The 27785-nt window shown below is 63.7% G+C and overlaps 3 protein-coding genes and 1 long non-coding RNA gene across 11 annotated transcripts in view; 2 read left to right on the top strand and 2 right to left on the bottom strand.

Moving 5' to 3' along the window:
* URB1 (URB1 ribosome biogenesis homolog) overlaps window positions 1-15112 on the bottom strand; it is a 46213-nt gene extending 31101 nt beyond the window's left edge. The window contains exons 1-9 of the mRNA XM_045852555.1: window positions 14885-15112; window positions 12525-12664; window positions 11538-11689; window positions 10538-10670; window positions 7846-7942; window positions 6372-6457; window positions 4388-4513; window positions 3620-3744; window positions 427-622 (exon numbers count right to left, since the gene is read on the bottom strand). Of these exons, the coding sequence (XP_045708511.1) occupies window positions 427-622; window positions 3620-3744; window positions 4388-4513; window positions 6372-6457; window positions 7846-7942; window positions 10538-10670; window positions 11538-11689; window positions 12525-12664; window positions 14885-15026 (1197 nt within the window). The 5' untranslated portion in view covers window positions 15027-15112. The remainder of the gene's footprint in view (window positions 1-426; window positions 623-3619; window positions 3745-4387; window positions 4514-6371; window positions 6458-7845; window positions 7943-10537; window positions 10671-11537; window positions 11690-12524; window positions 12665-14884) is intronic.
* A 2385-nt stretch (window positions 15113-17497) lies between these two features.
* LOC123828025 lies at window positions 17498-18947 on the top strand. Its single transcript, XR_006787407.1, has 2 exons — window positions 17498-18068; window positions 18717-18947. It is a non-coding gene; the product is annotated as an uncharacterized LOC123828025 (long non-coding RNA).
* A 2443-nt stretch (window positions 18948-21390) lies between these two features.
* LOC123828093 (basic proline-rich protein-like) lies at window positions 21391-27408 on the bottom strand. 3 transcript variants are annotated; one of them, XR_006787419.1, is made up of 2 exons: window positions 27110-27408; window positions 21391-21618 (listed from the first exon to the last, which is right to left on the bottom strand). XR_006787419.1 is itself a non-coding variant. In XM_045852685.1 (2 exons), exons 1-2 carry the CDS (start codon window positions 26047-26049, stop codon window positions 21486-21488), a joined length of 579 nt encoding a protein of 192 aa, XP_045708641.1. In that variant the 3' UTR covers window positions 21391-21485. The 3 variants fall into 3 exon arrangements, 1 of the variants encoding a protein (XP_045708641.1); XR_006787418.1 differs by lacking the exon at window positions 27110-27408 and adding an exon at window positions 25536-25645; XM_045852685.1 differs by lacking the exon at window positions 27110-27408 and adding an exon at window positions 25604-26049.
* Window positions 25709-27785, top strand: part of EVA1C (eva-1 homolog C) — a 46610-nt gene continuing 44533 nt past the window's right edge. The window contains exon 1 of one of the 6 annotated variants that reach the window (XM_045852681.1): window positions 25709-26282. In XM_045852681.1, the coding sequence (XP_045708637.1) occupies window positions 26123-26282 (160 nt within the window). In that variant the 5' untranslated portion in view covers window positions 25709-26122. The remainder of the gene's footprint in view (window positions 26283-27785) is intronic. The other 5 variants (XM_045852679.1, XM_045852682.1, XM_045852678.1 and 2 more) reach the window with 5 other exon arrangements.

The following is a 27785-nucleotide window of genomic DNA, read 5'->3' as shown; positions in this document are numbered from 1 at the left end:
CAAACGGACGGAGAGTGAGACAGAGGGGCCTCGCTGGTGGGCGAGGGGACCCCGCGTCCACTGGAGGCCGCTGCGCCAGCCGCTCACACAGCCGCCCTCACAAACGAGCCTCCGACACAGACGCCCACTCATGCCAGCCTCACTCTGGGGCTCCTGATGACCCGCTGTCCGCAAATTTGGGTGAAAAAGATGAGACTGCCTGAACCGACCCGAAGGGTCTGGCCCTCGCAGCCGAGCTCCGTGAACAGCGGGACGGACAGGCAGGGGGCAGAGGGCACAGGGGCAGAGGGCACAGGGCACGCGACTTGCAGCGCCACCCCGCCCTGCCCCCACCCCCGCCCCGAAGAGGCCCGGCCGGAAGTTCCTCACGCTCACTCAGTGCGTCACGGGTCAGTGCGTCACCCGGCCACCCGCCCGGGGTCTCACCTTGCTCAGGAGCTTCATGTTGTTGGACCAGGTGGGCTTCGCTCTCGGGAGGAAGGAGAAGCCGGCCTCCTTGAAGTACCTGTTCAGCAGGTCCGGGCACACTCGGAGGATGCTGGCCACCAGCTCAGCCACCAGCTCGTCGTCGGCGGCCGTCTTCAGACCCAGCAGGAAGTGCAGCAGCGTCAGGTTCCCTCCTCTGGGGGGGGGGGGGGGCAAGGGTGGGTGGGGGCTCAGCAGGGGACGCCACCAGGCAGCAGAGTCCAGGATGAGCACCTGGCCCCCAGCAGTTCCGTGTCTGGCCAGTGTCTCTCATGGGGTTAAGCAGGATGTTCTCACGGCCTGTGGGGGGCCCCCCCCCACTGCGGGGCTTGAATTTCGCCCCTCCACTTTGCCCCCCTCCCATTTGACTTGCAAGGAAGAGGGAGAGACCCCGTGTCCGCCCACCTGGGGTCCCCACCCCGTCTGCCCAAGTCAGGCCAGTGGGAAGCAAGGGCCGGACCCGAGATCGGTGGGCACGACCCGCCCCCGGCCACACGCACCCGTCTCCTCCGCCCGCCCAGGAAAACTGGGCGTGTGAGCAAGTACGCAGGCGTGTGAACAAGTACGCAGGGGTGTGCACAAGTACACAACAGAGGAAACGCATCTCTCTTCTGAAACCACTGCTGCGTTCACGTAAAACGCTCCGGCCCCGCTGCGGTCCGCAGTGCCCATGACGTCAGTCACTTCTGGGAGGCCTTCGTTCTGCCCCCTCACCCTAACCCCTAGCCCTCCGTGCCCACCTCCCTTCGCACCCCGCGCCGCCGCCCGGCAGCGGAACGCAGCTAACGCAGGAGAGAAAATCTTCAGGAGCTGTCCCAGGGTGAGGCAGTCTTCAAAAGAACAAGAAGATTGAAAAAGAGAAGCCAGAAAACCCGTGCACACTACTACCTGCAGGAGGGGCCCCCAGCCCAGGAGGTACGCAGCCGGGACCGCGGGGCCCTGGGCTGACCGCCTCCCCAGACACCGTTTAAGACAAGAAGCCTTTTCACGTCTGCTGGGCACCGCAAAGCCCGGAACCCCAGAAAACCCGTGAAGGTGCCCCGCATGCGTGCCGCGCCGCTGGCGTCTGGGACCTCACCATTTTGGGTCCCCCTATGAACCGACTAAATCTAAGGAGCCACAGGACGAGCTTCACATTCAGTACAGGTTTTTCAGAAATTAGTAAAATTTTGATCAAAAAGTCATCTTCTTACACGCTTAAAATTCTTGATATGAAAAAAGTTCATAGGCAAAACATGCTTTGCAATGTGCTGTCAAATGAATGGAACCGTAAATCTAAGTCTATGGGTGCTAGAAATACTGTGGCTACTTTAGTCAGCAACGATGTAACAACATAGAACACTTCATTAGCAACAATGTAACGATGGGGATGACTTCACTCAGCGACACTGTAACAACGCAAAGCGCTTCGCTCAGCAACAATGTAACAATGCAGAGCACCTTCTTCCCCGGAGCACAGGGCCTGCTCCCGCCTCCTCCCGGCAGAGGCCAGAGCCCTCTATTTCCACCTCACAGACAGGGGCAGAGGCGAGGGGCACCCTGCTCGCACCCCCAACCACAGCAGGCTCATCCCAGGCTGGCCCGCCGTCCGCCTCTGTGGACCAGGCTTCCCGGCGCCCAGTCAGCCGCACCACGGCTCACGTCCACACTGTGAACGCGCTGCAGCGGCACAGCTGAGCGGTCCCCAGGGAGACTGTGAGGACCGCCACGCCTCAAACACTGACCACTGGGCCCTTCAGAGAGCCAGCCTGCTGACCCCTGCCCACACCGTGATGCCTCACTTCCATCAAGCACCTATGGTGGGCCAGCCTCCGCTCCCATCCTCACCCGCCAGGTACCAGACGAGCACATAAATAAGCACACAAGGTGTGGCCAGTCACGGCCAGAAGCAAAGCCAGGCAATGGGACAGCAACAGCGGGCTAGTTCAGACGGGGCCCCCAGCGCAGGCCCCCCTGAGGCGGGACGTCAGCACGGAGACCTGCCGCAACAGGGAGTGAGGCTTCGGACCGTTGGGGCCACGCCTTTCAGCCTTCTCCAGCTTTCCCTGAACGTCACCACAAGAAAAGTCCCCTCCTCCCCCCGAGGCACAAACCCTTGTGTCCTGCCCACAGCCTCAGGGCTGTGAGTAACCCCAGCCTGTGTGAGCAGACCCCAGCCACAGGCTGACCGGGTGGGCTCATTCGATGACAGTCCAGTTCACGGACCCACGTGGGGAACTGTGTGGTGTACGCATGGCATCTACCACAGAAACCGTGTCCAAGTTCAATCATGACAACCTCAGTTGAAACACGGCCAAGGTCACGAGACGAGCAGGGAGGATCCCCTCCATGCTGTCCTGTTTCCTGACGGGAGAAAAGCATCTCAAACGATCTGCGTCCTTACAATAAAATGCCAAAGGTAAAAACCAGTCGCTCACAGCGACCACATGCCCCGTGTGTTCACGGTCGAGCAGAAACGCGCAGCAGCCGGCCGGCACCGAGTCCGACGGCAGGCCTCGGTGGCCGTCAGAGAGTGACAGCACGGGGCTGTGCTCCAGGTGCAGAACTCAGCCTCGATGCCTGGGGCGGGCGGCGTCGGCGATACTGTCCTGGTTACGAGACGGGACCAGCGGACGAGCAGAACTTTAAAGCCCTCGCCGGTCGGCAGGCCGCCCTGAGGAGGGCCGCTCACTGTTCGGAGGGGCAGTGTGGGACCAAGCCCCCCGGACTGCACTCCAAGCCCACCCCTCGCAGGGTAGGTGGCCTGGCCTCCCTGCAAACCTGGAGGACAGTGACCAACCCCCGGCCGCCCGCAGCCCCGGGATGGCGCTGAGGCCTGTGTCAGGGCAGCCGCCGTGGGAAGGTGAATGCAGCCTTGGTCTCGGGCCCGGCCTCCGAGTGGGCGTGACAGCACCCCCCTGTGTGCCCGAGCACCTCCCTGGGTGCCCGGTGTCCTGCCTGAGTGGAGGCCCACTGCTCCCCGAGAGCTCTTCCCCGAGGGCACACGCGACCAGAAGTCCTCTGGTCTCCGACCTTCCCCCCGAGACCAGGGAGTGTCCCCGTCACCGGTTCTCACCACCAGTCCCACCCTTTCAGTCCCACTGCACTGTCGGGACTCCCGAGGACACGCCCCTCCCTCCCGTGTGTGTGTGGGGGGGCGGGCACCACGCCTCACCTGCCGGAGGTGCCCAGGGAGGCGTCGTGGAAGTTGATGCCGTGCTTGAGCGAGCAGCACAGGTCCAGCAGGAAGCCGTGCACCAGCTCCCGCACCGCGGCCTTCCCCGCATCCTCGGCCGGAGCCTGGGGGTCAGAGAGCGCAGTGAGAACCCCAGGCCGACGGCCTGAGTAACTGCCCCAGGGGAGAGACGCCCCTTCCTCGGACCCGCCACAACTTAGGAGACACCTTCAGTTCGACTCTTGGTGCCGTTTCAAAAAAATAAACAAAAACACCCAGATTAAAAAATACTCCTAAGAAGGGCAGGTTCAAACCCGTGTTTTTAAATAAGCTTAAGAATAACTGGATTTCTCTGGTTCTTTTCCACAAAGCCCCACACTTGGGAGTGGTTTCATTGAGCCCCCGAGGCTTCCTGGTAACAGACGCACAAAACATGCTCCAGACAGGCGGCCACAGGCCAAAGGCAGGCAACAGTGAAAGGTAGGGGCACCCTGGCCGGTGCGGCTCAGTGGATGGACCACCGGCCTGAAGAGTCACCGGTTCGATTCCCAGTCAGGACACATGCCTGGGTTGCAGGCCAGGTCCCCAGGGGGGACGTGCGAGAAGCAACCAGACATTGAGGTTTCTTTCCCTCTTTCTCCCTCCCTTCCCCTCTTGAAAAAAAATAAAATATTTAAAAAAAAGGCAGGTCCTCGGACTCCAGCCGTGAGGCTCCTATGCCGCCACAGGGCTGGTGGACGGCGGGTGGTGGACAGCAGGTGGCGGTACCTCAGCGTTCTCCAGGTCCACGTCGACGGTCCCCTTCCAGCCGTAGAGAGACGCGATGTGGGTGAGCAGCTGCCCGGTGAAGAAACGCACCTTCTGGGTTTTTGTGATGTTCTTGTTGTGAACCACCTGAAAACAGCGGAACAAACCAAGTCCAAGGAGTTCCGTTTTGAAAACAGCGTTGGTTGACTTTTTTCACGATAAAAGTAACGTAGGCTTGTGAGAAAACATTGGGCCAAGAAAAGGGAGCGATGTGAGGACAAGACCGAAGTCACCAAGAGGCCCGCCACCCCAGGACTCTGGGGCACGTCCCTTTGTCTCCCCACCCCCCCCCGCCCCATACCCATGCGCACACACTGGTCAGGGTGGGGGTTTGCCCCTTTGAGGTTCTGTCCGGACAGCGGTGCGCCTGCTTCCATGTACGCGGCATGAGCTTTCCCCACGGCCCGAGAAAATCCTTCGGAACACCACTTGGGCCGAATGTCATCCTGTCCCCCGAGTGGCCCCAGCGGGCCGGTCAGGCCGGGCCCTGCTCCGGCTGTGGCGGGCGCCTGGCTGCGCACGGGGAGCCGCGGCGCATGCTCTCGGTGCACCCGAAGCCGCCCTCCGAGCCTCCGGGGGCCTGCGTTCCTCTGGCAGGTGTTCCTGGGCGGCTCTGCAGCACCGCCGCCCCAGCCCCCGGCCCGCACACATCCTGGAGGGCGGCCTCTGACACACACCGCCAGACCCCCGTCCTCCCGAGGGCTGGGCGCTTCCTCCGGGAAGGCACCCCCTGGAGCGCCTTTGCTAGAACAAGTCGGTGCTAACTGGGAGGTGAAAGAACCTGACTCTTGTCACTTGCACTTCATTTAAATTGTTTTTCCTTTGTTGATTTCAGAGGGGGGAAGGGAGAAACAAAGACAGGGAGAGACACACCTATCAATCAGTTGCCTCCTCTACACCGCCCAACCAGGGACCAAACCTGCAGCCCAGGCATGTGCACTGACCAGGAATCGAACCCACAACCTTTTCGGTCTGCAGGACGACGGCCGGCCCACTGAGCCACACAGGTCAGGGACCGTAGCCTGTGTCACTTTAAACCAGGCTCCTCGCCTCAGCAGTGTGGACGCCGGGGGCCTGGGGGCGGCTGTGGGGCCGTCTTGCACACGCGACCACGGGATGTCGGGCAGCACCCCTGGTCTCTCCCTGCCAGGTGCCAGGTGCCCTCCCGGTGCCGGCAGCCAGAAGGGGCCCTGGACACCGCCAGATGCCCCACGGGGGTGGGGCACACAGTCGTCCCCCCAGGGAGCACTGCTGCTTAGGTGCAGTGCTGCTGAGCATTTCTCTTTCCTCCGACCGCCAGTCCAGGGCGCTGCCCCCCGCCCCCAGCACACCTGTCTGCGTCAGGAGGGCTAGGGAGCTTCTCTAATCAGCCCACAGTGAAGACGGGGGCCCTGCCCCGGCTGGTGCGGCTCAGCTGGACTGATCACCGGCCTGCGAACCAAAGGGTCGCCGGGTAATTCCCAGTCAGGGCACAGGCCTGGGCTGCAGGCCAGGTCAGGTCCCCAGTAGGGGGCGCACGAGAGGCAACCACACACTGATGTTTCTCCTCTTTTCCCTCCCTTCCCCTCTCTAAAAATAATGTAATCTTTAAATGGAAAAAAAAAAAAAAGACAGGGATCCTTGCGGCGGGGTTTGCGGGCTCCTCACACGCGTGTAAAAGGAAACTCAGGACCACACGAGCGAGCGCAGGCCGGGCCGTGAGCAAGGGAGGACCGCCGGGAACAGCCCGCAGCGGCCGCGGCGCCCCCTGCTGCCCAGGCTCGCGCCTGCCGCCCCGCTGAGCTGGGGGGTGGGGGGCGGGGGCAGCAGCAGCAGGGCGCTTCTGCTTTAGAGATGGCTTTCCGCCCCGCCCACGCGACAGCCTGCGCGAGCCGGATGCGCGGCCGTGGGTCCTGTAAGACCCAGGAGGGGGCGGCGGGCGGAGACATGGCCAGCAAACACGCACCTTTGTCTTCAGCGTGGACAGCAGGATGTTGACGGTGGAGAGCCTGTCCTCCTTCACGCCTGAGCTAAAAATGCAAGGAATAAACTCTGCAAGGAAAGTGCAAAGCGTTACACTCAGGAACAGTGCGGGCATGAAAGCACGACAGAACACAAGTTCTCACAGGGCGCTGCAACCGAGGCCTCCGGCTTCGTCCGAAACTCCGCCCTCCGGCCGGCAGGGGGCGTGCCCACGCCTCCCGCTAAGACAAGGACGTCTCCCAGTCTCGGTTCCTGGTTCGTTGGTCACGTGTCCTCCCACTTCTCACGTCGCCGTCAGTGACATTACCTGAACACCGCCGACTGTCGCAAAGACGGTGGTGTGTGCTACGGTCACAGGTTCCCCAAACCCGTGCTCGCCCGCCCCACCCCAGACGGAGCCAACGTGACGGCGGCCATTTCCCCGACTGCTGGGCGGGCCTGGGGTCCCCGTGGGCGCCCGCACCGTCACTCGGTGACCGGGGACACTGGCCGGGGCACGAGGGCGTGTCCAGCCTCCCTCCACACGTGCCGGCGGGCGCACGCTTTCTGCACGGGCAGGCCCGGGACTCTCACAGGAAGAAAAACCGGAAACACCAGACACGCCCACGCGACCGCCCGCCACAGCCCACGGGGAAGGTCCGCACTGCTGGCCACACTGCGCCCTGTCTCACTTCTGCTGGAGGGGCTCGCACGCGGCAGCCGTGCGACTGCTTCTGGGGTCGCCCGTGAGCGCACCTGCGCCTCCTTTCTGGCCGCAGCACCCGGCCCCCGGCCCCCGACCCCCGCCAGCCCTCGGTGAGCCCTGCTGGCGGCGAGCGAGCCCGTTTCCACCGGCAGGAGAATGGGCTCCCCAGCAAACCTCCACCCGCATCCTCGCCCCTCGCCTTCCGGGAAGGACCCGGCGAGGACTGGCGGGGGAAGCGTGCGCCCAGCACCCGCAGGACCTGACGCCGCCCGGCCCCGCGCCGTGTGGACGAGGACCCGTGGAGCCCTTAAGGAAAGGAGAGGCCCCCTGTGCGTGGGGCCGGACCCCAGGGGACCACGCTGCACAGCAGCCCGTGCGGTGCAGGGCCCAGGTGCTGGCCCCAGCCACAGGACGGGTGTCCCCGAGAAACTGGAGCAGGCGCCAGCTAATGAAACCGCACCTGCCTGGTGGAGGGAGACAGCCGGGTCCGGCCGCGCCCCCTGACACTCCGTACACGAGGCGGAGCCGCCACAGCAACCGCACTTCCCGGCTCACACACCAGCTCCGAGGAGAGCCGGAGCCGGGGCCGGGGCGGCCTGCGGGGTCTCTGCGCCCGCACCCGTCCTCTGTGGGGACTCCAGGAGCCCCGCCCCTCCGCTCTCACCCGCACGAGGCCTCCAGGCTGCTTTCACCTGGAGAACCGCTGTGCGGGGCCCCTCCCGAGTGCCCAGGCGGACACCGCCCCCACCTGCCTCGCTGCGGGCTCACCCACCTTTCAGCTCCAGCACCTGCAGCACGGTGCTGTCGTCTCCGGCGACCAGGAAGGCCAGGGCGAACTGGATGTACGCCAGCCGGACGTCGTGCGTGCCCTGGGGACGGGAGACCAGGGTCACAGGAGCAGCCACACAAGCCCCTCCCACCCCAAAGTCCCAGAGGCCTCCTGGGCTTGGCCACCCCTGAGCGGCTGCCGGTGCAAAGGAAGGGTGTCCTCCGTGTTCCCTGCTCCATCCCCCACTGCCCCTCTCGCCCTTCCCTTCCGGGCTCTTCCTGAACCGGAAGGATGGACAAACTCTGCCCACCGCACGGGCACTGTGAGTCCGCAGACCGCTGTGGCCTCCAGCGGAAGACCCTCGGTGGCCAGTGAAGGATGCAGCCCAGTTTTCGGAAGCCCGGAGGAGTGGAGGGACTGGTGCTGCGGCTGCTGAGGCACCGAGGAGGCGGCGCCTGGTGTTCAGGTTTTACAAACGGACAGCAGACACCCAAGCACAGGAGCTGTCCTATCACAACCCAGCTCGGCCTCCCAGGATGACCATGGGAGCCGCCCGCAGGCAACAGCCCTGACAGTGAGGACCCACAGTGTGCACCTCAGGACAGCCGCCAGGGCCAGCTGGCCAGTGCGTCCTGCCAGGACCGTCCAGACAAACCCGTGTCTCATCGTCCACACTGCACCCAAAGAACCGGGCAGGTGGTCATAGGGTGCCCGGCAGCTGCCCTTGAAGGAACTCGGACACTCAGTGACCCCGATGCCACCGACACCGAGAGCCTGTCCCCTCCGCAGTGGTCCCAAAGGCTCAGCATCAGCTGCGAGGAATTGCCAGTCCTGGAGAGGTCTGCCCTGGGTGCCGACGGCCACGGGACAGGGGCCGGGTGGAACGGTGACTCGCCGTGTGCAGGAGGGCGTGCCCAGTGCAGCCCAGCCGGCTGTCAGCCCACTGCCGCTCACACCGCACTGCCACTCACAGCGCCAGAGGCAGGGGGCCCCCTCGCCCGTGAGGATGAGCTTCACACTCGACCCCGCGTCTCCTCTCACAGAGCCTTTCTTCTCAGGGTCCCCACAGCGTCCCCCTTCCCTGTCCCAAGGTCAGGGCACCGTGGGAGCCCCCACCCCCCTCATCCTGGGGGCACATGCTGCTTCCGGACCAGGGGGCGTCTACGTGGGGACAGTGCCCGGCGCTGCGGTGACGGGGTCTCGGGCCGCCCCCGCCGCAGCAAGGCCTGCTCTGGTCAGAGCCGCTCGCTGCAAACCCACAAGGCTCCGCGTCCTCCTCTCCCTTCCCGGGGCCCCGCCCGGGGCCTCTCGCGACCCGGAGGCGGGGACGGCGACGACTGAAGACGTACACGCTGCATCGGCTTCCAGCGGCAGCCACGCGCCAGCACAGTCACCGATAGCAGCCACATTCAAGGGGTGTGACCTCAGGCCGAGGAACGACCCAGAGGGGCTGGGACGCTGTCCCTGCCCCCAGCCCTCCTGCCCCCAGCCCTCCGGACACCTGCTTTCCTAAGAAACACGCGACTCTGCACGGCAGCTGAGGTGCCCCGGCGCACAGGGGCCTGCCTCCCAGAGCAGGCCAGTGACAGGCTGCCCCTGCCTGGTGGACCCCGTGAGGTGGACACACACCCCCACCTCCCAGAGCCCCGGAAGTCACCAGGCGCTCCTGCGTGGCCCTCTGGGCAGCGTCACCGGCGCTGCGGGGACTCAGGTCCCGGGAAGTCAGAGAAGGAGGGCACATCAGGGGCGACGCCAACCTCTCGAGTGCGCCCCCACCTGGGCGGACGGGGCGGTGCTGGCCTGTCCCCCCCCCAGCTGCCTGGGGAGGTTCCACTGGTTTGGGGTTTTCATTTTTTGTCCACTGAAGTATTGGCAGTCGGGGCCCCGATGCTGGTCCCAGTCACCTGCCATTCTAGAGGCTTCTGTCCTGCGTGGACACAGCAGAGCCAGCACAGACCCCCTGGAGGGCCCTCGGGCAGTGAGTCTGAACTACGATGGAACCCAGACCTCAGGTCCTGCGTACGAAGACCTCGGGTTCCTGCCACTGGGGAGGAGCCAGTCAGTCCATGCCCGAGGCAGCACCAGCCCCTCCCGATCTGCCCCCCCACTCACCCCCCCGCCAGCAACCTCCATCAAAGGGAAGCAGGCCCTGTGCCCTCGTCCCTGCCCTGTGACTTCACAGGCTATTATCCCAGGAAGGAGGCGTCCTGAACCTGACAGCTGGTTCCAGAACGCTGTCCAAAAGAGGCCAGAACATATTTGGTCAAACCGCCCTTCGGAAGAGGGCTTTCAGCAAAGCCTCCTTTGGCTGCATGAAAAATACCCACAATCCCTCTCTTTATGAGGCCTCAACGATTGTCTCCACAGAGAGGGGGGCGGCAACAAACTCAAAAGATGCGGAGAACACGTGGCCCAGTCTGGACCCCGATCTGAGCACGCAGGGCGCGTCGTGTGTGAGACGGGTGGGGACAGGTGGGGACACACAGCCGCGCACCGGATGACACCCAGGAACCCTTCTTGGGGGGGGGGCGCGTTTAGGGTGGGACCGGACGCCCCCAAGGCCACAGGGGCCACCCGGGCACGCGGCCTCCACACAGACCTCCGTCCCCGGCACGTGGGGACCAAGCCGGGGAGAAGAACCTGCGGCCCCAGCGGGAAGGAAACACACGGGGAGCCCGAGGCGCCGGGGGCTCACCTTCAAGCCCCTTCTGGCCACCAGGCTGTGCAAGGCCTTGTTGTTCAGATCGAAGCGGCCGCAGACGTCCCTGGCGGCCTCGGGGCCCTGGGTCACCATGGCGGTCAGCAGGTTCAGGCAGGCCCGGGCCATCCTGCGGGGGCGAGGGGGAAAGGAGGCCGGCTGGGGCGGGCCGGGGCGCAGAGCCACCCGCGGCCTGCTGTCCCCAAGTGAGAAGAGGGAGGGGAGGAGATAAGCGGGCATACTTTCTAGAAAAGTCCAACAAAAGCTTCCGATACAGACAAAAACCCCGAGTCTGAGGAGGACCCAAGAACACAGGGCATGAGCCACAAAGACGGCCACTCCTCCGTCCGGTCAGTGGTCCCATCTGTGGGAAGGCCTTGCCCCCCCACCCCCACCCCGGCCGTGACGGGACACCGAGGGCGTCCCCGAGGCTGCAGTTCCCCTCTGCAGGCCCCGCCCCCGAGGTCAGCCCAGCACCCCCCTCCACACACACACTGGGCGCGGTGTCGGGTGCTGGGAAGGCGGTCGAGGCCCGACCACTGGCACCCGGAACCCCGGCGGAGGGAGGGAGACAGTCGGCAGGCTGGTGTGGCCATGGCGCTGAGCCAGGGGGGTGCAAACACACGTACAGATGCGCGCTCCCCCCTCCCCCCGCAGGCTAAGGGGGCAGAGAGCGACAGCGGACGGAGGCAGCTCCAAGGCCTCCCTGAAGGCAGAGAGGAAGGAGCCGTGAAGGTCCCGGGGGGGGGGGGGGGCTGGCCGGGGCCCTGGGCAGGACAGGCGGTGTCAAGAATGCTGGAGCGCCCCCAGCACGGCAAGGAGGGCCGCCGGGCAGGAGGGACGGCGACCTCGGTGGAGGAGTCGGTGCGAGCGGGCAGCCCCGTCCTGACAGGGCTCGGCCCCACGCCCGGGAGGGAAGGGCACAGACACACGTGTGTGGGTTTGGGGAGCCGCTGGAGCCAGCTGAGGCTCGCCCCTGCGCAGGGGTGTGACCTACCTGTAGCCGGAGGCGTACAGGGCCTCGCAGATGAGCTTCATGTGGCTGTTCAGCAGCTTCTTCACGATGTTGGTGCCCACGATGTGCAAATGGGACAGGTCGCTGGCTGTCCGCAGTAATATGGCCTCGAAAACCTCGAGTATCAGCTGCATCTGCAGAGGCCGTTGAAATGCTCGTGAGTCTCTCATGTCTCTCCCCCACCAGCCTGCTGCCGCGTCCCCAGCCACCTGCAGGCTGGAAACCTCCGCCTCGCAGGGCGGGGCCCTGGGTGCTGAGCCGGGGCGGGGAGGCGGCAGCTCAGTGGGCGGCCCGGACCGGCTCGGGCTCTGGAGTCACTCTCGTTCCCACCGTCATGCTCAACAGAAACAGCTGGCTCACGACCGCACCGAACGAGACTGCACCGAAACCTCTGCTGACGCCTGGGCCTCCCTGCCAGGGGACACTCAGGGCTGCAGCCTCCCGCAGCGACGCTGAGGCGTCAAAGGCCCCCAGACAGCCCCAGTTCTGACTGTCTCTGGGACCGGGAAACGAGTCAACCCAGTGTGTTGTCTGCATCTGAGACACACGATTTTCGCCTACTTCCCCTTTTGTCAGAAGGAATGATGCTGAAGGGCAGGGCCCAGGGAGTAGGAACCTGTGACCCTTGCTGACCCTCACAGACCCTCGCTGACCCTCGCTGACAGCACATTCTCCAGTAAGAAGTGCTCCCCACTGGAACACTTTCCAGGGTCCTGATGCCAGAGCCAGGGGCCCCACACAGCTCGGGCTGAAGCGCCATTTCCTGCAGAAAGCTGGCGATGCTTGGAAGACGTGTGGCACTGTGGTGCGTGTGGTTACACGCCATGGACACAGTGATCCCGTGCACCGTGCGCACACCACACACGGCACAGCGCGGCAGCACAGTGGCAGAACTCTCCTCACGGAGCGCAATGCTATGGTGGCAGCAGCATGAGCCCTCTCTCCGCTGGGCGGGAGGGAGGAACGTACTTCACTCTCCGGCCGCTTCTCCCCGCTCAGGAGCTGGAACACCTCCGCACACTCGACGGAGATCTTGATGTAGCCCTCCACGACGTCGTACACGTCCTCCCGCGGGAGCGTCTTGGCCGCACGGACAAACGCCTCCAGGGCTGAAAGAGTGACGTTCACACGTTAACAGGGACAGTCCCCCCAGAGGCACTCGCAGCCGCTCCGGACACGGGCGGGGGGCATCCGGCAGCAGCATCCAGATGACTGGACCCACCACCAACTGAGGTGGGGAGCACAGCCGCCACACACCACACACAGCTGGGGGATCGGCGCTCCGACCCAGTTCACACGCAGCAGGAGGGGCCTGCTCCGCCCAGGCAGCCTGCCCGGCACCGACCGGTCCGCTCCTGAGCACCCGGGGCTGCGCCGCCTGGCCCGCAGCACTCCGCTCTCCACCCCCCCACCGAGGGGTGCGGTGATCAGAGAGCGAGCGTAGAAAAGGTGCTATACCTCTGCCTATGTATCCACACACACACACACACACACACACACACACACACACACACGTTCGGCCTTCAAAAAGGAAATCCCGCCTTTTGCAACATGTATAGACCGTGTTAGTGAAGTAAGTCAGACAAAGAATCGAAAAAGCTGACCTCACAGAAGCGGAGTGGAGTGGAGGTTGCCAGGGCAGGGAGGGGGTGGTGGAGGGAAAATGGGGAGATGCAGGTCACAGGGTGCAAACCTCCAGCTGAGAGGCAAGTATGGGGGTCGGGGGGGGGGGATCCAGGGGTCAGGTGTTCAGCATGGAGATTCCAGTTAACAGTATTGAGTATGTACTTGCAAGTGTTAAGAGAATAAGTCTGAAATGTTCTCACCGCAAAAAAGGTGATTATGTGAAAGAGTGGCCCCTGTCAACTAACCTTCCTGTGGTCACTTCACAACCTTCGCGTGCATCAAATGTACCTTAAACTCACGCGTGTGTCACTATCACCTCACTGTAGCTGGAAACAACAGGTCCCTAACACACCTGGATGGAGACAGTTCCCTGCCACCTACCAAGTCCACTTCCCGGGAGGCCATGCTGCCACAGGAAGTGACAGGAACAGACCAAAAGGGAGAGAGAATGCGCGCTGGCAACCAGATTCAGACACAAGCCCACCCAGGCCCCCAGGAGACGGACAACATCGCCCCCAGCCTCTCCCCTGCACGGGGCAGCCGGCACCCACGGAAACCTGTGCAGACGCCCACCTGACTGTCAGGAGACTCTCGGGGCACAACCGCACGGACGTGGCTGTCATGTCTGAGAAGCGCACTTTCCTCTGGCAGAGGGTCCCTGTCCCCGCCCCATCCTGCACCTCTGCTGAAAAGCCACGTCCTCGGGGAGCCTTCTTGCCTCTCCCACCAGAAGAGACACGGGCCCCCGGACACCATCACGGTGCACAGGTGCCTCCATCCGCCGTCCCCACCGGACTTGGCGTGAGCTCACAGGGGCGGGGCCCTGTCTGATCTTTACCCACCGTTTTCTGTCTCCCCTAGAAAACGACGGACACATGAACGAGTGACTGAACACGTGCACGTCTCCGCTACAGCAGGCCTCATCGTCCCAGCACTGCTCAGCAGCGGCAGGCAGCCACCATTTACAGACAAAAATCTGTGCAGCACAAACGGGAAACCCACCGAGGCTCTTCTGGCCGGGACTTGAACAACTTCCTCAGCCGGGGAGAAACCCAGTCAGGGTTCGCTTAGACACAGCACCAGTGCTCCCCCACACAGCGGCAGTGCCACTGTGTTTCCCCCACAACCCGGCTACTTCCTAATGGCCGCGTGAAGGGCATCGCACTTTCCCAAAACCGAGGTCACAGCGTCTGCTCCCTGTCGGCCACCGGCCCAGTTCCAGCCAGCTGACACGTCCCGGTGGAGGCTCCAGGCTGGGTGAGGTTGGGGGACCAACGCTGCTGCGAACAGAGCAGTCCGCAGCGTAGGCGGCCTGCTTCACCGTAGGGACGCGGCACATAGTTGTGAATCGCCACACCTGTTTCCTTTCCTAGCAACTGCAGTGAAGCGGCTTTAGTGTTCGCGGAAGCCTGCTGCCCGGGCGAGGGAGACGTGTGGGCCCGTCTGCAGCTGTCGCAAGCACACCAGTCGGCCTTCCAGGGTCGCTCGCGGACGGCACAAGGCAAGGAAGCGCCGTGTAGCGACCCCGCGCGGCCCTGGGGCCCCGGACGCCCGACCGCCGGGGCCTCAGTTTCTCGTCTGCAAATCGGAAAGGACGGGCTGCGTCTGGGACACGACGACCGGTCCCACAGCGCGGACCCCCCGGCCCGGGGCCGCTCCGCACGCACGCGCGCGCGCCCCCGCCGCGGCCCTCCCGCACTCACCCGGCCCCGCGGTTTGCGGGTCCTTCAGCTGAGTCTTGAAGCGCACGCCCGTGAGCTCTTCGGTGCGGGCCCGCTTGGCTGCGCCCGCGGGGGACGCCGCGCCGTCCGGGCCGTCCTGGGCCTTCCTCTTGGGGACCCCCATGGCGAGAGGGCGGTGCCGCGCCGGGTTCCACACCAGCGGACCCGCGGCGGGGACTCACTGGCCGTAGGTGCAGACTGCAGTCTACACGTGCGCAGGAAGGGGCGGAGCCTGGAGGAAGAAGCCGGGCCCCGGAAGATTGGCCAACGGAAGGGGCGGGTCTAGGGCGGGACTGGAGGAAGGGGCGGGACCTTTGAGGGCGGGACTTGTGGGGCGGGGCCTGTGGGATGCACTCGCGGGCGCTCGGTTGGTTGGGTCGTAGGTGGGTGCTCGCAGGCTCGCTCGCCGCTCGGGACCAGCGGACTCTGCACGACGCCTCCTGCCCTGGCGGCTCTCTCGAGTCCCTGGCGGGAAGAACCCGGATCCCTCGCTCCCGCAGGGCGCGAGGCTGGGCGCGCCGGAGCAGCAGCGCCAGCCAGCTCAGCGGTGTTCCTGGGAGAGCTCGTGTGGGTGTGGTCCGCGGCGGGATGCCTTGCCCCTTGGGGGCACTGCGGGTTGGCCGGGAGGGTGCCCGAGCCCCGCTAAGTGCCAGGCGGGCTGATGCGGGAGGTCCTCGCACGGGCACCGGGGCCGAGGATCGTGCAGGCGCCCCTAACCGTGACCTGCAGCGCATCTCACACCCAGAACCAGACTGACCTCCGCCCCAAACTGATGGGAGGACGTGAGTGAGCCCGTTGGGCATGCAAGGTGGGAGGCGAGGAACAAGCGACCTGGTGTCTACCGCGGCCCCTGGTGGACAGTGCGGCGGCCTCCACGTCTAAGGTCCGTCCTTCAAACGGGGACCGAAAAGCCAGCCCTACCTAACCGCGGGCGAGCCCTGAGCTGAGAACGCGATGCAATGTATAAAAAACGACTTTGACGGCGGGGAAGAGTACTGCGTGTTTTTGCAAGACGTTGTTGACCTGAGAGCCGCGTTAAATGCTCTGAAATAACATGGAGGTATACATGAATAAGCAAAACCGGGCTGGTGCATTTTGTAAATGGCTTCATCAATGCTTGGTTCTGTGCTCCAGTAGGCCACGAGCCGGCTCATTAGATGAGGAGTCTGGTAGTTCCCGGAGTCCTCTCTCAGGCTCTCCTCCACTTTCAGGACACACTGGCTGGTGTTCTGCACGAGGGCAGTGCATGAGCATGGAGGGCATGGCCTTGCGGGGCCTCCTGGGATTTCGGAATCTCTTGTAGAAAAAGCCCATGGTGTGGACCCTGAGCCTCTGGGCTGGCATGACCGTCCTGCCCGTGGAGACACCTGTGTTGTAGGTGGGTCAGAGGAACTTGCCCTGCAGGCCTGAGCTGATGGGACGCAGCGGAGTTAAGAGGCAGGGACAGGCTCAAATTTCAGGCTGCAAAGGACAGAGCTCTTGGAGGTGAAGACAGAGACTTCATTCTGACTGTTCACTCTGGTTCCCTTCTGTCGTTAACTGCCCGCCACCAGGTTTTCAGCCAGGGTGGACCTGACCCGAGAGGTCGCAGGGGGAGGAAAGGGGCACTCCAAAGCCCCCCATCCAGGTCCCACCTGTGTGACTTTCGGCAACTTACCGTCTCTCCTTACAGAGACTTCCAGAGGGTGGGGGAGCTTGCCGGCATCGTGCAGCGGCTACGTGCTGGAGGCGCTCCCCCAGGGGATCCTAACCCTGACGTAGGGGCAGGTTCTCAGTGCCCTTCCTGGCCGGAGCAAGTGACAGGCCTGACGGGGAGCGGCTCAGAAGTGCCCACGGGTGCTCGGGCTGGGTCGGCTTGCTGCAGCTCGCCCGCCCCCTTGTTCGGAACCAGGCTCACCGCCCAGTGTGTGCACAGGGACAGGCCTGTCTCCAGGGAAGACCTGCCTGGGGGGAGGGGACCCCGGGTGTTCTGGTCTCCTAAAGGCAGACGTCACCGCGGCGAGGACAGTCTGAGTCGGCGGCGCCCCCTATGGGGCCGCTCCCCATGCTGCTCCCTCTGAGACTCTGCCCGGGCCCCGGGGGCTCGCAGCCACGTCGCGTGGGCTCTTCTCACTGGGCTCGCACTTCGCGTCTGCTTCCCCCGTCTGCTTCCCCGTGTTGCCGTTCTCACCAGCTGGCGATGCCAGCACTCATCTGGCAAACTCCCGTACTGAACGTGCACCTGTGAGGGCACAACACAGTTCATTGCTCCGTTCTCACCGCCCGGAACAGGGCGGCCGTCGGGGGCTCCGCAGGTATTGGCTGAACGGATGCCCACGTAGATCAGGGTGGAAATGACCACACCGACCTGGGGCTTGAGCTCAGTTAATGTCGGTGTCTACAAACAGGTAGGCTGCCCTTTGCGATGCCGTCAGGAAGCCCCGGATGCAGGTGTTTGAGTCCACAAGCTCGTGAACTGGCCCCTGGACGGGGTGAGCGAGCCGAGGGCGGTGTGCTCCCTCTGGCAGCCGACCGGCTCATCTCCGGGGGCCGCGCTTCCCATCACACCCGTTCCGTGTGGGTGTTGACTTACTCCCACCTCAGTCTTCTAAGTTCAAATGCAAGTCCTGGAAAGATAAAAGGGGACGCTCAGTCAGAGCCCACATCGAGTTCCCGTGAAAGCACGCCACCCACCGTGCACCCTGGGAACGTGGGGAGGAGGCGTTGCATCCCACAAGACGAGGCTCTCTTCGTGGTTCTCGCCGCATTCTTCTCCGTGCGTGCCGATGCGGTCACACCTCGGGGGGATGGGTAGGCCGTTCCCTTCCCCCTTCTGTGCCACTTTTAATCTCTCTCGTGGTGAATGCTTTTGTGTAGCAAAGGTTCACCGAGGTTGAAACAGTTCCCTTTTCTGCTTGTTCAGCAGTGAGGAGAACGAAGTGTCCTTTCAGAGACAGTCACACGGACGCCACTGAAGGACACGGTGTCCACGGGCCGGAAAAGGTGAGGGCCCTGCAGGGTTCAAGTCCACAGCGCGCCAGGGTTTCCATGCGTGTCGGGCCGTCCAGCCGACCGTAACGGAGCCAAAACGAGCCGTCTCAGACCAGGCCGCAAAAAAGGACAGCTTATTCTTTACACAGCAAAGCAGGGCACAAGCACACCCAACTTAGACACTACCGCACCCATGGTAAGTTTCAAAGCTATTGCAAAGACCGGACTAACGTCTTGATCATTAGAAATACAAGAAAATGTAGAAAATTTGAGTAACGCTATATTCTGTTCATTGACAGTGAGAGAACATCACACCCACAGACAGGATACACGGACTTTTTAAATAACACGGACAGTGATAAACGTTGACTGTGTTCTGGGCCACAGAGGAGACCCCAATCCATTCCCCAAAAACCAGCAACACGCAGACCGTGTCCTCCGATCAGCAAGCAGTGAAGTCAGACCTTGATGATAAGAGGATAGGATTTTTAAAATCCCATGAGCCTGGGGGGGGCGCGGGGGGAATCTTCTAAGGAACCTTTAGAAAGCACCAGGGAAATTATGACAGGCTTGGAATGAAATGCAAAGTAAAGTATTAATCAGCATCGGGGAACGACTCGGAACTGTGTGTCTCGAGCGGGCATTTAAGTGGAGTATCAGAAACCGGCTAACGGCAATAATGCGCTGTAAGCCTTGCAGAAGGGAGGGAGACGCTTTGTGGACCGCTCTGTGTGTGTGTGTGTGTGTGTGTGTGTGTGTGTGTGTGTGTGTGTGAGTTTCAAGCTATTCGTTTTTAAAACGAGAAACTTTTCATGGAAACATCTTGACCAAAAATCTGTTGCAGGATTTTGAGAACCATTAAAACAAAGTTTAACGAGGAAAAAAAAGAAAGTGGCACCAAAAATCAATGGGAAACGCATGGCGTGGTCGGTGGCTTACCGGGGAAATAAAGGTGGCGGCGTCCAATCCGGTTTCCAGGGCGGAGAACGGGCAACGCACACGGTGGACGCACACACCCCATTAGGAAATGGTTGTGGTGATTGCAGAATAAAATAAAAATACTTTCTTCTCTCTACTTATGTGTATTTTATTTCTAATAGCTATTGTTAGAACATAAATACTTATTAAGTTGTTTGGATCTAACTATTTAATGACTGTAACAGTTCAGGCTTTTGTTGTTTTGTTTTATTGTCTCTCTTTTTTTTAACTTTATTTTTATAGTTGACTCCATTACAGATGCCCCCATCTGCCCCCACCTCTGCCCACCTCCCCAGCACCCTCGCCCCCCTCCCTCTGGCCATCAGCACACCAATGTCTGTGTCCACTGTGTCCACACGGGTGTCCTCTGGCTGCTCCCTTCACCGCCTTTCATCCAGTGCCCCGCCCCCCCCCAGCCGCCGGCCTGCCCCACGCGCCCACACCTGCGTCTGTTTCGTGCATCAGTGTGTTTTCTGCGTCGGATCGCACACATGAGTGAGGGCGGGCGGTGCCGCCGCGGTGCCTGGGAGCGCTGTGCCAGATCCCTGAGACGCCAAGGACGCCGGGAACCGAGACGGTTCGGGAATCTCTGCTCCGTGCCCTGAATCAGAACTCGCTTCTGTTGATTCCGGATTCCTCTCGGTGGACTTTGATTTGTTTTCTCTTCTCTCTGATAAGCTTCCCCTTGGAAGCGATCATGAGAGAATTCACAGTGTTGTTGCACACCCTCGCTCGGAGCGGCGGCGGCGCAGCTCCTTTGGTATTCACGGCCGCCCAGCGATGGCAGCGGCCCAAGTGTCCGTCGGCAGGTGAACGGGTAAACACAGCGTCTACACACACCGTGGGGCGGCGTTCAGCCTTAAAGGGCAAGGAACCCCTGACACCTGCTGCCGTGTGGGCCAGCCTGGAGGACATTGTAGCGAGATTGTCCTTTCGTGGCGTGACAAAGCCCATCACAGAAGGACAAACCCTGCATGACTCCGCTTACATGAGGCCCACAGAGCGGCCAAAGTCACAGAAAGAACTGTGGCCCCCAGGGGCTGGGGGAGGGAGAACGGGGAGCAAGTGTTGGGTGGGTCCAGAGTCTCAGCTCTGAGGGACGGGGAAGTCCCTCGGAGGGCCGGTGACAACGGTCACACAACGCTGGGAGTGCACTTGGCACCCCAAACCGCACCCTGGAAGTGACGGAGATGGTAAATTTCACGTTGCAGATATTTTACCACGTTAAAGATTGGGGGGTCGGGGCACTTCCTGGGGCCCATGCTTTTGGAAGACACCAAGTAGGATTCCCACCCACAGAGGGCGCCGTTGGGGGCTGCCGGGGCATTACCCAGCAGGCTGTGCACCGCCTACTGTTCTCCCCAGGCTCCAGGCTCCCCCTCCCCCAGCATCTGTGCAGGGTCCCGGGCCTCCCACGCCCCCACCCCCTTCGGAGGCTCCTGCCCACGGGCGTTCATCTGTGTTGAACAAGAAGCAGCCAGCGGGACGCAGACACCACCCCCTCTCCCTTTGCCCACTCCTGGGTGAAGCCCTCGCTGCAGGGACCAGTGGGGCCCGCATCACTCGCCCTTAGAAAGGAGGAGAGCTCTGCGCTGAGGGAGGGGGGTCGGCACCTGGGGACAGATCCTGCAGGCGTCCACCCCCGGGGGGCGCTGGGTGGTCAGGCTGACAGAGCACGTGGAAGAGGGGTCACTGAGGGAAACTTCACACTGAACACAGCCGTGGACCAGAGTTAAATCACCCATAGTGCTCCATGAACCCCCCAAAATTTGTGTGTGCTGCACTCTTCTTTTGCAAAGAAAAAAATATGAATATCATAGAAAAACGGATACCATGTACAAAAAAATGGAAAAGATGCATTTAAGGAAACCTCAAGGAATGGCACAGTTTTAACCAATTTTCATTCTTTTTAAAATATTTTATTCATTTGTTTTTAGAGAGAGAGAGGGAGGGAGGGAGAAAAAAAGAGAGAGAAACATCAGTGCATGGCTGCCTCTTACACAACCCCAACTGGGAACCTGGCCTGCAACCTAGGCATGTGCCCTGACTGGGAATTGAACCTGTGACCTTTGGTTCTCAGGCCAGCACCCACTCCACTGAGCTGTGCCAGCCAGGGCAGATGCGACTGGTTTTCCGAAACCTACATCTACTCTAAATAGGCTACGGGCTTTTAGAGCCCAAATGGCCTTTCCAGGCGACCTTTTCATTTTGCAGAAGCGAAATCGTAGGAGGGAGGGAGGTCGGATGCCTCTGGGTGGGTGGCCATCCGCGGCAGAGGAGAGGCTTGTGCACTCGCGGCCTTTGACCTTGGACGGACTGCGCTGCAGACCGAAGCCAGCTCTGCTCCGTCTTCTTAAAGGCCCCTCGTGGGGGCCTTGAAATCAGCCCTTCCAGGCGCTGGAGCCTCGCACTGCAGCGCCCGGGCTCCCGCTACAGCGGCCGGCGGCCCTCGGGCCAGCCCCACAGACAAACCGCTGTTTGTTGGGCTCGGGAAACAAGCCTTTCCAGCTCTGGACCGCGGCCGGCCTCGCTCTCCCGCGCTGAAAGGTTGGTTTCTTTGCGGCAGACAAATGGCGGTTTATGTCTTCTTCCCAGAAGGGCTTCTGCCCTTCTTTGTGGACAGTCTGACGGCTTCTTACCTGGGCGGCGCAGGTGAGAGGGGAGGCGAGGGCTGGGGTTCGGCCACGCAGCACACGGGCACCTTTCCAAATAGGCCTGGAAGGAGGGACGGGGGTGGGGCCTGAAGCTGGCAAGGCCGGACCGGGTTGCTTCGAAAGAAAGAAAGAAAAAAAAAAGGCAGGAAGGAAGAGGAGAAAATAAGACACCTGCAGTGGCCCCCCATCGTCCGTGGGGACTTATTCTCGGCCCCCCCACCCCTGGTGGGGTCCCGGGACCGCAGACAGCCCCCGACCCTTTCAGACCATCTCCTTCCCTCTCACGGGCTCACGCCGCAGTGACAGGCAGCGTGGCCCTGACGCACAGTGCGAGTGACAGTGCGAGCGACCCCACAAACCAGCGATGAGTGAGAATGCTGGGACCCTGTGCCGTGACGAAGGGCGTGTCAGTGCGGCCTCTCTCGGTGCCCCCGCTCACCCGGCGCGGATGGAGGTGCCGGGCCCCGCGGAGGTTCACTCCCGGCCGGGGGAGGGAGCGGACGGCGTGAGAGGCCACCGCAACGCTGCTCGGAACGGCACACAGCGTGAAACCTGTGAATGCTTGTTTCTAGAATGTTCCATGTTGTATTTTCAGACTGCGGCTGACGGTGGGTCACGGAGACCGCCGAGAGCGAGACTCCACGAAAGGGCTACTACGAGTGCGCTTTGGGTGTCCGGCGAGGCCGCCTCTGCCCCACAGAACGGACGCCGTGGGCACAGGGCCCGCGGGCAGGAAGGAGCTCGATCCCCAGTGGTGGCCTCACACGGCAGAGGACGCTGTCACCTGACTGTCTCTGGGTGTCCCTCCCCAGTGGCGGCGTTTCTGCAGTCTGGCGGGGGGGGGGTGGTTTTCACATCGGAACCCGCGCCCTGGGCGTGTGGCTCAGGACGCCGTGCTCACGGAGGCCCTGCAGGGGGTGATGACGCCGCCCCCCCACCCCCCACCCCCCACCCCAGCCTGCCGGCATCCTGAAGTCCCGGTCGTTCTTGAACTCGGGGCCCCACGTGTTTGTTTGCCGCGAGTTGCGGGGCTGGTCCTGGTTGACCCCGCGTCAAAGGGCTGCTGTGAGTCTTAGCATGCTGGGAGCGCTGCAGTGTCCGGCCCACCCTCCCCGGACTCCGATTCCAGCCCCTGGAACTGCTGGACAGCCAGGGGCCGCACCTGCTTCCGGCGTTTTCCGTCCCATCATGAGAGGGGGAGCGCCTTGGTGGGGAAGATGTCGGCCCTTCCTGCCCCAGGCTGCTTTTACGAGGCTTCCCCCTCCTTTGAAGGGCCGCCTGCCCGCCTGCCCCGAGTTCCTGCCCTACAGGTTTTTATAGAGCCCCGGGGGCGGGCATGTGATTGTGGGATAATTGCAGGCAGAGAAACGGGTGGGTGTCCGTGTGGTCAGGGCACAGAGGGCTCCAGAGAGGAAGATAAACGGGGCTATTTTGTCTTCTTGCATGATTTCAGAATTCTTAAAGAGATCAGACGAAAACTGAACCTGATTGAGCAGGGAGCAGCTGAGAGGTGAAGTGGGGGGGCCTCCGTGTCCCACGGCACCCCGGCCACGCCGTGCGGCCCACCCCCTCCCGAAGTCCTCCCCCACGTGCCCACTTGCCCTCCTCCCGGCCCCCACACCACCCACACACAGCCTCGGGGTCACCTCCCTCGACCCCTGTGTCGTTGTTCTTGTTTGATTTTTTCAAACGGCTTTATGGAGACATGATCACACACCATGCAACTCGCCCCTTTCGCGTCCACAGGTCGGTGGGGTTTGGCGTATCACGTCACACACGCTTCCAGGCTGTGGCACACCCGCGGGCCCATGCGGCTGTGCCACTCAGAGCGTCGGTGAACTCACACTGCTGTGCCGCCGTCACCACTGTCTGCAGAGCTTCTCCGTCGCCCCAGTCCGAACCTCTGCCCCGTTCTGCCCGCTCTTGGTGGCTGATCTACTTTCTGAATGTGCTGGTTGTGGAGGTTTCTCGTACACGGAATCACACAACACGGATCACTCTGTGTCGGGCTCGCTGTGCCCAGCACGGCGTGTTCCGGGTTCATCCATGTGGCAGTGTGTACTGGAGGTTCGTTCCTTCTCGAGGCTGAACACCATTCCACGATGCGTTTACCCGCCATCCACCGATGGGCCCCCGGGCTGCTCCCGCCCGCCAGGGCGGCCACGGGCACGGGTGTCCGAGCACAGCGCCTGTGGAGCCCCTGCTTTCGGTTCTTGGGGTGTGGGACCTCTGACCCCCTTCGGTCCTCCAGTCCAGGCGCGCCCGGCAGCTGGGGCCTCTCACGGACACACACCCCCCGTGTCCCTCGACTGCTGGCCCTTCTTTGCTGCGTGAGGTAACGATGCGCGTGCTCGCTGCCTGTCGGGGTCCCTGAGCTGGGGCTGGTGCCCCTGTCCCGCCCCCGGGGCCTGCCCTTTGCCCTTGGCCGCATCCGCCCCAGACCTGTCTTGTGCTTCTGGGGAGCTGTGCTTCTCTTGGGTTTCACACGTGCCGGCCCCTTGTCCTCACGTGGATGCCCTCCCCAAACACCTTGCCGTCGATCGGCCCACTCCTCCCTCCTTTCCCACCCCTCTTGACCTAAAAGGGTCCCCGGCGCCCCCTGCCTGCCCTCTCCGCCGCTGTGGGGCCCTGTGTCCGCATCTGTCTTCCTCGCTGCGGCCGTGACTGATGTGGACCGAGGCTTCCTGGCTCCGGGCGGCCCTACCGGCGTCGCCGGCACCGGCTCATTCAAGCCCCACGACTGACAGCCCCGGGGACCTCAGATAAGGGAGCCTGGGGTGCCCGCCCGCTGGTCACAGTGCCCACTGCGCACACCCAGAGGGCAGCCCAGGCCCCAGGGATCGAGCCCACCCTGTGCCACATCCCAGGCAGCCCCTCGCCCAGGCTCTGCCCCGCAGGCACCCCGTTCCTATCTAAGCTGGAAGGGGGGTTGGGGGGGCAGATGGATGCAGCGCAAGCCCGGGAGGGGCCCGAGTTGGGGCCACCCTTTCTCGCTGAGTGGCTCCTGAGTGCTAGGCATCCTCACCCACCCCGCCTCAGTTTCCCCAACCTAGAAAGAACATACCAATAAAGTCTGGGCTGTTGAGAGGCCGAGGGCTTTAAAAATCCCTGGACCTGGAACACGAGGTCCTACTCCACCAATGCTGTGGGACCCGAGCCCAGCTCCGCCCCCGCCCACCTCTGCTGGAGCAGGCGTGGGACCCGGTGTCACCCGCCTCTCCAGGACCCCTGCCGCCGCCTCTCAGAGGGTCCCACAGGCGGCCGGGCGCGCCCTGGTTTCTCTGGGGAGGCCTCCCTGCCCCACTGCGCAGCCTTCGCAGCGCCTTCGGAGCCGGCGGACGGCCGAGCGCCGGGTCCCACCCTGGGGCCTCATTATCTACGTTGTTTCCGCGGCAGGCCCGCCGAGAACTTGGCAGGCCTCCCCGCGGTGCTCGGGAACACTTTGTGCCGAGCGCCCGGGGCCGGCCCTCCTCCTTCCCGTCGGCGCCGCCCGGCCGGGACAGCGCGCGGGGCCCGCGGGCTCTGGGTAGCTGCTGCCCAGGTAGCCGCAGCCGGGGCAGCCACGACGCTTCCGCGCCCTGGTCCTCGGCCCCCGCCCCCCTCCCCCCCAGCCCGGATCACTCAGGGCGCTCCTCGCCCACGGACTGGGTGTCCACTCGGGGACACACTGCGCGTAATCAAGAAGTTCAGGAAGACGCTGTGGCCTATTTTAAAACAAAGCCCAATTATCAGCGCTCGGCGGCCGTGCGTGTCGGTCCGGTGTCAGCCCCTGCGAGAGCCGCGCACAGCCAGTGCCCAGAGGAAGTGCGCCGTCAGCCGGGCCCGCGGAGACCGGCTCCCGGGCCCGCTGACACGCTTTGACACGCCCATCCTCGCCCCGCCCCCCCCCCCCCCCGCCGCGACCCGGCTCATTCCCGTCCTACTGCGTGAACTTGGACAAGGATCGGGGTCTCAGTCTCCTCCTCCGTGCAATGGGGGTAAACTACGTGCTTGGTGGTTCTGCAAGGGTCTCAGGGATATCGGTGTCTCACCTCGAGGCCCCCACCTTCCAGCAGCCCCCGCCCCGGCCTCGGCCCCGCCCCGGGGCGCCCAGGCTCACCGCGCGGCGCTGGCTCCAAAGTGCGTCACGGGCACCGGCCGCGCTGCTCCCGCGGCCAGGGCGAGGCTGGCACCAAGCCAGCGCGGGCCGGGCCAGGGGTGCCAGGCCGGCTCAGGGGCGGGGACCGGGCGTGAAAGGCGCTCTAGTTGCGCAGTCCTCGGCGCGCTGTTGGGGGCACCCTCCGCGGCAGGCATCGTGCCAGGGACCAGCCCCCCCGCAGCCGCGGGGCTCGCGGGACTACACTTTCCCTTCGGCCCCCCTCGTTTCCTCCCGCGCCGCGGCGGTGGCGGAGATTTCCTCTCGGGGAAACTACGCGGATCCTTCCCGGGGCTCCTCGCCCCGCCCCAGTTCTCCGCCCCCTCCCCTTCGCTGGGGAGCCGGTGCGGGCAGAGCCGGGGAGGTGGCGGGGGGCCGGGGAGCCACTGGCCACTAACTCGCCCGGCCATGTGACGCAACCCTCAGTCCGGCAAACCCCGGCGCGTCCTGGGCCCGCTCCCGCGCCCCGCCGTGCCGCGCACCATGCTCCTGCCGGGACCCGCGCGCCCCCCGCCCGCGCCCCAGCCGGCGCAGCATCCCGGCCTCCGCAGGCAGGTAGAGCCACCGGGGCAGCTCCTGCGCCTCTTCTACTGCACCGTCCTGGTCTGCTCCGGAGAGATCACAGCCCTCTCGGACTTCTCCGGTAAGACGCGTCCTCCGTCCCCGTGCGACCCCCGCGCCTTGGCGCGCCCAGGTGAGCCCCGGGCCAGGGGCAGTCGCCGGAAGGAGCTCGCCAGAGTTGGATTCAAGTCGGGGTGCGCTCATGGACAGTTTTCTTGCCCGTTGAGAGCCCTTCGTATATAGGTGGCTGCGAGTGGGGTGGTGGCGGGCGGCTCCCCACATCCCCAGGTGGAGGGGTGGGTGTACGCATGTGGAGTCTGTCCCGGGGCGGTGACCCCGGTCTCCTACCATCACAGGCTGGACTCCGACGGGCGCGCGGGCTGGAGGCTCCCCGAGCTGAGCCCCCAGCCGCCCGGCGCGGGGAGATGCACGTGCCGCGGTGGGAAGGGAGCGCTGGGCGTGCCGCCCACGCAGCGCCCTGTGCGCCAGCCGGTCTCTGGGGACCCGCACAGGGAGATGGGCCCGGGGTTCACCTGACCTGCAGTCTGTGCCCCTGGCCGGAGGGGGGCCGGAGGGACGCCGAAGGGGTGGGGGGCCGGGAGGAGAGGTGAGCAGCAGCTCACGGACCAGAGCGGGGACTCAGGCGGCACCACTACCTCCGAAAGGTGCCAGCGCCTCCTCCCTCTCCGCTCCCAGTCGACTTAGGGAACAACTCCCTCCGCCCAGAGAACCCTGAGCCGTGTCCTTTGGGGGACAGGGACCGCGCTCCTTTTGGGGGAACGAGCTCCTTCCGCTGCCCCGCCCCCAGAGGTTGGGGGTTGTAGGTGCGACCCCCCCGACTGAGGGCACTCCCCGGGCTCGCCTAGGCTCCCGGAGCCGCCTCCTCCGTCTCCCGCTGCCCTCGCCTACCCTACGGAGCATCCTCGCCGCTGCGGCCGCCGTGGTCTCCCTCCGGCGAGCCTCCACCCTCCGCCGGCTCGGGACGCCGCTCTGAGCCCCGTCTCCCGCTCCCAGCGTCTTCCGCCAGCCCGGGCTCTGCACGGTCCTGGGGGGCCCTGCCGGCAGGGTCTCTCGCACTGAGCGTGTGGGGGGCGGGCAGCCGGCCCCCAGCCCTTCCGCGCAGCAGCAGACCGGCCGGCGTGTGGCCGAGAGCACTGGCACACCAGAGGCTGAGCCGGGTCTCTAGCTCACTCACAGAGCGTGTCATTGTTAGCCGAGGGCCCTCGGGTCAGAGGTTCCCTTCTCTGAATATTTAATATCGAGGCAGAGTTTCTGCCGCACCAAGGAAGCCAAGATACGCCTGTTTGGCAAGCAGAGCGTCGCCTTCAGAACTGAACACCCCGGGGCCGGAGCGCCGGGGTAAGTGTGCCGGGGAAATGCTTTCCCAGAGCTATTGACTTTTTTTTTTTTTTTTGTAATAGAACTTTCTTGGCTGCTAGGAAAGTTCTCTGTGTGCTGACTTGAGCCATGGAGAGTGGCTCCGAACCCAGCCGCCGCAGGCCGTGCGTGCCGTGAGCAGAGAACTGAGCGTCGCCGGGCCCTTTCGGGGACACTCGCAGCTGGACAAATACTGCTCTGGGGGGCC

The sequence above is a fragment of the Phyllostomus hastatus genome, unplaced genomic scaffold (assembly GCF_019186645.2).
Source record: "Phyllostomus hastatus isolate PE091 unplaced genomic scaffold, TTU_PhHast_1.1 phas_contig_948, whole genome shotgun sequence".
In the NCBI taxonomy this organism is placed as follows: Eukaryota; Metazoa; Chordata; class Mammalia; order Chiroptera; family Phyllostomidae; genus Phyllostomus; species Phyllostomus hastatus.
The sequence above is the reverse complement of the archived record's forward strand: the minus strand, read 5'-3'. Positions and strand labels throughout refer to the sequence as shown.

Bases quoted from the DNA above. Each gene is read 5' to 3' on its own strand.
- LOC123828093 (XM_045852685.1), bottom strand. From the start codon at position 26,049: ATGGCCGGGCGAGTTAGTGGCCAGTGGCTCCCCGGCCCCCCGCCACCT. The intron at 21,619-25,603 runs GTGAGCCTGGGC...TTTCTTTCGAAG, and splicing joins TTTGGAGCCAGCGCCGCGCG to CAACCCGGTCCGGCCTTGCC.